At 44.5% G+C, this 10,820-nt stretch overlaps 1 protein-coding gene across 1 annotated transcript in view; it reads left to right on the top strand.

Moving 5' to 3' along the window:
- The first annotated feature begins 973 nt into the window (after nt 1–973).
- CDKN2C (cyclin dependent kinase inhibitor 2C) overlaps nt 974–10,820 on the top strand; it is a 29,225-nt gene continuing 19,378 nt past the window's right edge. Inside the window, exon 1 of the mRNA XM_069642219.1 lies at nt 974–1,342. Coding sequence (XP_069498320.1) covers nt 1,214–1,342 — 129 coding nt within the window. The 5' untranslated portion in view covers nt 974–1,213. The remainder of the gene's footprint in view (nt 1,343–10,820) is intronic.

The raw sequence follows: 10,820 nt of genomic DNA, 5'->3' as shown, positions 1-10,820 counted from the left end.
ATAGTGGCACTCCGGTGGCTAGCAGCCCAGCTCCCGGTCTGTCCTGACCTTGCACTGATGCCACTCTTGCTGAGTACGAGGGGTCCTTTTTCCGTCTCAACCCACTTCTCAATGAATCTTGGACGGAGCTGCTGTCGTTTATGGAGTTGTGGGTAATTGCACACAGATCGTCAATTCAGTGTCACCGGGTGGGTGTTGCACCCCCAGGCCTGAGGCTCACAGAAGGGCATGCTGCACTTCCAAACCAGCCTCACGCTGGCACCCGCTGCCCGTGGTGCGTACTGTCACACCTGATCTTTTCTTGAACATTGTAGCTGAAGGAGCCGAGCCCAGGGAGATGCCCTCCTCAGATTAGACATCTCCACGGCCCCGAAATGTCATGTCACTTTCCATTGAAAGGCATTGGTGTGGGTGACTATTTTGTAGAGAATCTCAGTAGGAAACCGGACACGTTTTGGGTTAAAGCGAGGGTGTCTCTCCCCATTTGAGTCTCTTGGCAACTGTCGCTGTGAACGGACAAGTCTCGGATCACTGAAAAAATCCACTCGAAGTGGAAGGAGTTGTTTGGGCTAACGGGGAGCCTCTGTCCTGTAGATAGATGGGTGTATTCCCGGAGTGCTGCTCAGTACGTCTATGACTCTGAAATGACCGTGGTGCTGGGGGTTTCGGCCCTCTCACGATTTGCTTCTGAGTCTCAAGGATTGGGGTGCAGTGTCGCAGTCCGTTCATGATGCGCCCACGCCTGCCACTTCATTAACAGTTATGGGACGTCTCTGAAATATCTCTAGAGGCTGCGTTCTTGGCAGCCAGCCGCATTCATAAATCCTAGTGCACCGATAAAAGGTGCGCATTTTATAAAGCTGTCATGTTTTTGGTGAGTGTGACATCCTCTCCCCTCAGTTCCCCAAGGTCACACCGGCTGACTTCAAAGCCCAAAGGTCCCATGTAGGCTGGCATGTAACTCGCTTAAGGCCAGACTCTCGAAACAGGGAATCTCCCTCCGTTTCTGGGGGAGAAGCTGCGGTGTATCCAGTGAGTGCCCCTTCTGACCCCGCCTGTCTGGGGCCCGCGGTCACGTGGCCGGCCGGGGCGGCTCCCTGGCAGCGGCTTCTTACGAGTATTTACTAGAGCGGCGGCGAGCCTCCAGAGCAGCCATCAGCGGGCCATGCCCCGTTAGAAGCCAAGCCCTCACTTTCGATCTAGTACTCCCGGAATGGCCGATCCGCTGGGGAACGAGCTCAGCACGGCCGCCGCCTGCGGGGACCCCCAGCGGGTGCGCAGCCTCCTGCAGATACATGCAGACGTCAATGGGAGGAATCGTTTCAACAGGACAGCGCTGCAGGTGAGTATAAAGCCTGGGACTAGGGTGCGATTGGCGAGCCCCCTCTTTTCTTAGACTTGGGCTCTGCACTTTTAATTCGCGTTTCCACTGTATGGCGTACTTGGCGAAACGCCACCAGCCCATGTCTGCACACGCACCCTGGGCCGCAGAAGGTGGCCCTAGTCATCTCCGAAGCCAAAACCAAGGTGACACATTACGGTAGAACCCATTACTTATTGACACCTTACTAGTATATAACACACCGGACGGGCTCGTTGTACAGGATGCAGGTACGGGCACCCCGAAAGATTTCGCTCATATTAAATTTCATACACTAAACCAGACGCACAGAATATATATGAAAGAATCAGTTTATATTTGACGGGCCCCATATTTTTATTTCGAATTCAGGACTTGTAAAGAAGGTGCGACGGTGTATTCTCCAATGGCACTTTCACGACTTTGTTAGATGTTTAATTGTATAATCCAAAACCACTATTTGTCTGGCGACAAAATAAAACTGGTTTTATATTGTTTATTTCAGCGCATAATTGACGGATCACTGAATTGTTTGCAGAATGGGCAACACGATGAAGAAAAACTGCAGAAAATGATGCAACATCTTCCCAGTAACATAGATGAGCTACTTTGTCCCAAAGCATTCTTGCCCATCTATAACCTTTATGGGTATCTTTGCATTAGTTTTACAATACTTGGACACCATTGTTATTTCATTTGTGTGTATTGTTTTCCAAGTGGTGTTTTTGGGACTATGAAAAGCAAGACTCGTGCCCTACTTGCGCTTCGGCGTTATGCGCTGCACATTAGTACACATCAGGGGGTGTTCACGTGACTGAGGAACCCTATGTACCTGCGCCTGCCTACAGCACCGATCATGGCGGCGCATCGTCCTATAAGCGTCAGGATGCAGGGAGGGGAAGCAGGAACCTGCCTAACTGCACATGCATCATCGGCCCCTCGGACAGATTTACACCAAAGCACACAGCACTGCCTCTCACGAGGCACCCCAGGTGGCCCGGCTTAGAGACACGAGCCAGCCAGGATGCTCGTAACATGATAAATTGACCGAAACATCATCGGGGCAATTGAAGTATGTGCCCATCACGCGCGTGTTCGTGCGAAATCAAAGCTGGGGCTCAAAGGAAGGCGGTGTTAGTTACTCGATGGGTGTTACTCATGAGAAGACACGTTACCCGTGCATGTCACCACAGCTGCGAAGCGCCCCATTTTCTGTGCGCCGTTTTTCTTCTATCAGACGTGTCACTTAGTAATCCAAACTCTGGGAATCGTCCTATACGAACTCACGTGGAAGTGATGTTTCCTCCCCTCTGCGTATTTACCACGCGGACCGATCTGTTGGTTTCTGATGGAGACAACGTCGTTCTCCGTCGCTTCTCCTGGCGTTTTCTAGAAACTCGTGTCACTGCTACGGGTGATACATTGACGCGTGTTGGCAGCCAGAGCAAATAAACACCAGAGGGCTTTAGATCGACAAGATTTCAAATCTTATTGAAACATTTGAGATGCATTTGGGAAAATGCACAACTTTCACACGTGTTGTACTGAAGCGGAGTATTCTGTGTCAACATTGAACTAAAATATTGAGTTAAATGACAATCGGTAAAAGGACAATCCATAACAAGGCTTTTAGCCGCTAAACCGCTCGTTAATATAACACACGCTTGCACAGGCACTTTCCTTGCCTCATAGTTTCTATGGATTTATAGCCGCAACCACTATCCGTTCTTCAAACAGAGTAGATCACCTGGTTACATTTTGCACCGGAGAAGGTGCATATTGTGTCCACTCCACCACGAATACCAGGACTCTGGCTATTTGAACACTTGTGTTACACAGTTACATTACCTCCGAGTCTGGTCGGATGTAAGTGGTCTTGTGTATACCCGTAATGCCTGACCGTGAGAAGCATATTGAAAGCTCAATTTAAACAATATGTCAGACCATATAATTTTTCTGCTTACAAGGTGCTTCAGAATAGCATGAATTGTCATACCGTGTATGTTTGCTTTTTCGTTTTTGATCAATCTAATGCAGTTGCAGAACGCAGAAGGCCTGATTTTACAGTGGTGCAAGCCCATTGAAATGCTTCCCAAATAAGGCCACAAAGTCCCGTTAACCAAGAATATGAGCATTTTATGGCTTTCAGGGTAGCATGATTTTTCATTAAAAAAAATGATTTGATATATTTTTGTTTCTTCTGCACGACAGTATATGCATTCTCAGATCCAGCACTAGGCCTACTCGGTATTCTGGTGATATAATTATGGCTGGATCTAGGCCTTGTGGGCTGAACCCTACTGATTCAATTCACAGGCAACAATAGTGCACAGTTACTTGAATAGACTGTTCTTTGAGGTATATATCGTGTATAAAGATACAGGCATCATGTCCCAACCTATTCTAGCATACCTGTACACCATACTATTAGGGGGGTTGTTCATGGTCTACAATAGATGGATGATCTGTGCCAGGGTTTTTACGCAACGGTATTTGCCAACCTTTGAATTGTGCCACGCAATGGGATTGCAGTGGAATCGTGATTTAATTTACAAGCAAATTATAATTGCTGACTGTAATGAGGTGTGAATGCCGACAAACCAGGTAAGATTAACATGTAGCCTTATTGTCCTTTTGGTCCGTTACACCATGAGGGTTCAAACAGGTCGTATAGATAGGCTGACAAGATACGACGTGAACAGTGACAGACACTGGTTCACCCACACCCTTCTGCCAGCTCCTTCTCTCTAATCGACTCAACGTCCCTTTTGGAATGCTAAGGAAACCTACATTCCACGCAGCATGGAACCTCTGACGTACACCCACCACCAGCACCACACCAAGCTACCAAGGTTCGAAATTGAGATTCATTCAGCATGAGCTAAAACTAGCTCCTGGGTGTCGAGAATCACTCAGTAGACCGGAGCTACCGTAGGGGAACTAGGAGCTACCAGACATGCTCCTTTAACTTTTTGTCCGTTTTGTATGAACCAATGTGTTTAAATGTGTATTAGATGTCTTCTAATTCTTCTTTATTAACATACTCAAAGTTAATGTCACATTTACATGTTTGGAAGGCACCAGTTGGCCTTAGGAGCCAAAAGCAGCTCCTAGTAGCTGTTAGTTTCAAGGTAACCAGACTCTACTATGCTAAATAGCTCCCAGCTCCCCTCAATTTCGAACCCTGTACAATACTGACCTGCTCTTTAATAAATCAATTATTGACCAGATTAACGAGTACAGTTGCATTTTGACTAATATGGTAGGTAGATAGAGAAAGAAATGGATACATGACCAATGCGCAAGTTTAGGTGTAAAATGGACAGTTATGTTTTTGTGACAAAGTGCAGTTGCACGGTGTCCAGACATTTGGTCGACCTAAAATTGGTCGAATGACATTTGGTCGACGCAATTTGGTCGAAAACCAAATGGTTGAATTTTTTTTTTAATTATATATTTATTTTTCGGGTTTTCGTTTTTTACAAAAATGGGTTTTTAGAAAAAAAAGGGGGTTAGGGGGGGACCCCCCCCCCCAAAAAAGGTGAAAATAAAAAAAAAAAAAAAAATTCAACCATTTGGTTTTCGACCAAATTGGTTCGACCATTTGTCTGGTCGACCAATTTTTTTCGACCAAATGTCTGGTAACCCAGTTGCACATCGAAACAACTTCCTCTGCAGCAGCCTGTGTAATAATTCTACGGCTGGCTCACTGGTCCTGATGGCTGAGACCAGCATTTCCCCCACTGTCGTCGCTTGTGACCTCTTACACCCCCAAAGAGCAGTGGAGTGCATGCTACCCTTTCGTCTTTGTGGGAGGACATGCTGCATACCTGGGCAATGTGCAATTTAGTGCAAACCCACCCTTTTCAAGATTTTTAGAAACATGCACCACTGTGCCATAAACACTGAATAGTTATTGTAGTCATTGTCAAACTGTGGGGGGGCTGTCCCTTTCCTCCCCCCCAGACGACTAAGGAGATGTAGGCGGCGCTCTGTTAAAATGGACGACGGTGGCTGTTGATTTATAGAAAATATGCATTTCTTTCAACCGGAGGGGCATCGCCAACATTATTTTAAATGGTACTGATTTAGGGCCTGATTTACAAAAATATTTTCAATGGGACATTCGTATTTGAAAACATTTGTGTAAATCAAGCCCTTAGTGTGAGTTTAAAAATACGTGTTAAACATGATATCATGTATACACATAGACATTTCCTTACAGAACCTTTGGAAGACAAAGAAAACATCTAATTGTTACTACATATACCTTAAGGCTTGTCATTTCTATTGTGATTTACACTTCAATTCAACCAAAATGGCGTCTTGGCACTTCTCCATACGAGATGACAGACAGGAAAATGGTTTTCTGTTGATCAATTTTTCAACATTACATATTTTATCAATAAAAGCATAGGTATTCCCTCCTTAAAAGACTGCATGAAACACAGGACCGTAAATTGCCTCATTTTGTTATTTTAAGCTGTGTTGGGGGGATTTATACCACATACTGTTGCCATTTGCATGGTCTACAGACGCTCTGCCCAATCTGAAAGTCCTGTGTGTGTGGGGTGATAATGGTGTCGTTTTGTATGAGGTATGTTTGCAGGAGTATGGAGGGTTTAGTAGGGTGTAATGGGGAAAAAAAGTGTGCTATCCTCGTGGCATCAGGTCAAGTTGCTTTCCCGCGGGTAGCTTTTATCTGGGCAACTAAAACCCAGTGTGGTGTGGTCAGTTATGTTGCGACTCTCTTTGACAATGGCTTATGGCTTGCAGGTTAGATTACCATATTAAAAATACCTTTTTTAGTGCTTTCCTGAAGGTCAGGTGTGCCTCCATTATGCATATTTCATGTGGAGGGAGTTCGAGTTTCGCTGAGATGTTTGATAATCGTGATCCACTGTATTTCCATTTCGATTTACGTTTGGACTCAAGGCGTCATTGCTAGACCGCAGGTTTCTGTTTGGTCTGTAGGTGGAGATTTTTTCTTGCTGGAATTATGCTCCATGGCATTGATTGCACTTTGAACAAGCAGAGTGTTTTGAAATAGATAATATTCTTGACTGGTAGGTAGTGAGTTTGAGAGAAACGAAATTGTAGAAAATATGGCCCATAATTAAAAATATATGTTAGCATATTTTTTTTAACGTTCCTATAAAAATAAGCTCCAAAAGGTGCCTCCAAGTTCTTACTTGAAGGCATCAATTTGGTGAGCAGAAACACTTTTAAATGTAATTTGAATTCTCTGCTCTTGTGGCCGCAATCAAGCAGGAGCCCTCTACCGGGAGCTGTAGCTTGTTACTGCTGGTGAGCAGATAATGAAAAACGGTCACAGGGCAGGCATTCATATGAATGCCAATCCTAATACAAAATCTGAAAAGCGTTTGTTCACTGTATCAGGATGGCATTCATAAGTATGCCTGTCCTGTGAACGTGTGAACACAGCAAACACGTACTGTTTATTTAACCCTGCGTGTTTGCCTTGCTCTGAACAACGGACTCTTGTGGTCCAGTGGTTAAGGGCTAGCCCACTCGACCCGAATTCGAATCCCAACCTTTCTTTTTTATGGTGCATCAAATTTTGTTAAAAACAAAAAAGATTTGATGCATGGTAAAAAAAAGACAGGCTGTCACTCGATTTCAGGTACAATGTTAGAAGGGTTAATCCTTCACCACTGGACCACAAAAGTCTCATTCATCGCATTCTTTGCCGTGCTGTTTTGCAGCACGACAAACAGGTCTGTGAAAGCAGCTAAGGAATTAAACTACATGAGGGGACTTGTGTAGTCTATTTCCTTAGCTTTGAGATGGCAATTACAGTGCTCACTGCTGTATTGTATAACACTGCAATGAGTGCTTCTGATTAGCAGGGACTCCAGTGGTCCAGTGATTAAGGGCTTGCTCCTTGAGTCACACGGCCTGGATTGGAGTTCCTGCCTTTTTTTCCCCTACTGCTTCAAATATTATTTTTTTAAAACAAAATTTGAAGTATCCAGAAATCATAGAAACCGGGTCGCATAGTTCAAATGGCCAACCCTCAACCACTGGACTACAGGAGTCCTTTTGAAAACGTGGCAAACACGCCCTTGCTAATAAACAGGGCGTGTTTGGCCCGCTCGCACCTTCACAGGACGGTCCTATGAACGCCACCCTAATACAGAAAACAAATGCTTTCCCGATTTAAAAAGTGTTTGTTTGCTGTATTAGGATTGCCATTCATAGGACTGACTGTCCTGTGAATGTGTTATTTAATTCCCTGCTCTCGGCAGCAACAAGTGTAAGCTCCCAGTAGAAGACTCCTGCTTGATTACTGCAGTAAGAGCGGAGAATTAAAAGAAACGGGTAATTGTTTCTGTATGCAAAATGGATGCCTCAAAATCATTTAAAAGCAGGACTTAGAATCACATCAGATAATTATTAGTAGGAACATAACATTTTTTTTACATACATTTTTAATTATGGGCAATATTTCTAAATGATAACATTAGTCAGTGAACTTCCCCTTTAAATCGTGCTATAAACCAGGAGTAAAAGTTTCAAGGTACAAGCTACTAGCCATCCATAAAAAGTAATTGGGCCTCATCTCGACCCCGCCGGTAGAGCCGCTGGCCCCGTTAACACTACCGCCTCATTATGAGGTCCGCTCACGGGACCCGCTAATGACGTCTGGTAAAACCAGGCGTCCTTAGCGGCACCCGGGAGCAGACCAGGATGCTAACAACGGGCCCGTCATTAACGGGCCCGTTGTTAGCATCCTCCCCATTCCCATTGAGCCCTATGGGGGCTTGAATGGGGAAATACCGGGCCCTCCAAGGTCGGAATGGCCTGGTATTTGCCCATTCCAGGTACCCGGTATGGGGGTAGCCATGCCAGTAAAAGCGGCATGGCTACCTCCATACTCTTAATGTGGCCCATTACCATCTCAATTCAACACTTAGACACACCACGCCATTTCTTATTAGCCAATAGCTAGTACACATTTTGTGCCCTGATATAAAGTGTATTCGCTCTTCGTGTGTGTGTACAGATTTGTAGAGTGCTCATTTACGATTGCTACGTCTGACCTCGTAGCATTGAGGGTAGTGTGAATGTGCCAACTTGCTGCTTTTGTTATTGCACAATCAGCAGTAGTTTAAAGCCCCTAATTCACGAGATGATAGTGTACCCAGTAAATAAAGATATATAGTTATTGGAACCTCCATAATATCTGTTTTTAATCAATACCAATGGGAAGCCTAAAATGGTCAGGTGACAGTACCTGACTGATTTGCATATGTCTGGATCCCTTTTGCAATGGTGCAGACGGGCTAAACGGTGTATTCAAAACCTTCCACCCATCACTTTTTTGGTTACAGTTTAAACCTAAAATGTCAACCTGGTTACTTTTGCTAATTGCTCTCTAAATATGACAATCACTTTAAATACTCGAAGCACACACAGTATTTAGCTGTCCATTTGTACCTGGCACAGGAGGAGCAAGCTCGCTTGAATTGCGGCCCTAGTCTGGTGATCATAGGCCTGCAATCCCAAGTCTCATTCACACTCTTTACTGCTCATACCCGCCCTGGCTGCCTCTTCCTTCCCTTCCCGACCTCCCACACCCCCCGCCACAGTCCCTCACCATTTTCCCTGCATACTCTACAAGAAAGTCCATGCATTCAGCAGCTGCCATTCTCCTTCCTCTTCTGGGTGCCATGGAAAGAGAAAAGGGGCTCCATTTCAAAGGACTTTTCCCTGTTGCCATGGTTTCATCTTTGGTCCCAATGCTTTTTGTCATGAACGAAAGCTTAAAAAAAAACTAGTTGCAGTATCCAGGGTGCAATTAGGGCGTTGGCTCTCCTGTCGGTTATGGCCCTTTTTGCAGTCTCGCTCTTTCCGATGGGCCTCTTCTAATGGGCCTATCACCGTGAGGAACAGCAATTACCCCGTGGGAGAGGCCCCCCACCACAGCAATTAACCCCTAATTTCTATACACCATTAGCTGAACATTCAAGATAGATGTGATACTATTTAAACAATCACATTTGCGTTCGGTAGAAAAATAAACAAATCTTAACTATGAACATTCCAGGATTTCCATTGTTAGCTGCAAACAGCAAAGAGCAACTACAAAAAAAACCACTGCTCCTGCCGAAAAACGGATTTTTATGAAATGAAGTTTAAACATTCAAAAAACAGCTTTAATAAAATACCACCTATTGACTAATGTAATTGAAGTACAGTCTATTTTGTACTACATACTAACAAGTAGGATACAGCTGTATCACATTTTCAGCATCTTAACACATCTTTTTCTGATAATTCTAAATCGATAAAAACCACCTACCTATAAAAAGTAAATGTCGACCTTTGTTGTGCAGATTTAACACAACAAAAACCTTGAAATTCAGCAGATGTAGGAAGTAATGAAAAGCCTAACTCTGTACGTCCCCGTTGATGTCCCCCTTAGGGTCATTTTCTATGCCATTATAAATCCCTTATCTTATAATATGTATGTGCTCATGGGCTTTGCAACGGAAATGCGCTGAGTTATGCTGGTCATGACTTCCCACATCCGCTGAATTTCAAGGGGTTTGTTGTGTTAAATCTGCACAATTTAACTGCACCATAACTACGATTTCTTTCAGTGAAATACAAGGTTTATTTTATACCATAATCTTTACGGACCACTTGCCATGGCCTTTGGCCATGGCTAGGTGGCACAGCCTTTGGCCGTGTCTACTGTAATATTCCCCAAACATGTTTCTTTTGGACCCACTAGTGTGGGAAACATTGACCCACTCAGCAGAATTCCCCTCCGTAACCAAGCTGCACTTCAGCAGTTAACAGCGAAATGGCTGCGCTGGCTCCTTTGAGCACCATTGTCTCGCATCAAAACTGCGTTTTGCCGCTAGAAAATGATGGCTGCACTGTCTTGCCAAGCACCTGTTGGGCAAATTGGAACAAGGAGCACACAGAGAAAAGCTGCCAGCGTGTTTTCTTGTGTGCACCAAAGAAGCAAATTGAAACGCTTCGCTGCCCTGCTGCTTGCTAAAACGTTCCCATTGAAAAAGGAATATTTCACATTGAAAAGGATGCTGCACTGATTCTCTTTTCATCTGTTTAACATCACACTGCTGTTCTCAGTGAGACCCTGTCATGCCTATCCATATTTAGATGGTGCGCCAGCAAAATAGAGCATTATCCCTGAATCACAGGCTGTGTCAGATAGATCTGAGAAATCCACAGAAACTTTACTTTCAGCCTTACGGAAAAATGCTTGAAATTTGGGCTACAAAATGTCAAAAATCAATGCTTCAAAAGAAACCCTAGCTCTCTGGGCATATGTCAATTTCAGTGGACCTGTGTCTTAAACAGATTGCTGTATAAGAGAAACTGACTAGGGCTGCAAAACCATGTTGGGAATTCAGATGGAAGAGAAAACCATTTGAAAGGGACATCCCAGCAGACTTCACCACGT

This window comes from Ambystoma mexicanum, chromosome 1q, assembly GCF_040938575.1.
Source record: "Ambystoma mexicanum isolate Mex_15411 chromosome 1q, UKY_AmexF1_1, whole genome shotgun sequence".
NCBI lineage: Eukaryota > Metazoa > Chordata > Amphibia > Caudata > Ambystomatidae > Ambystoma > Ambystoma mexicanum.
This window is presented reverse-complemented; position numbering and strand designations above follow the sequence as displayed.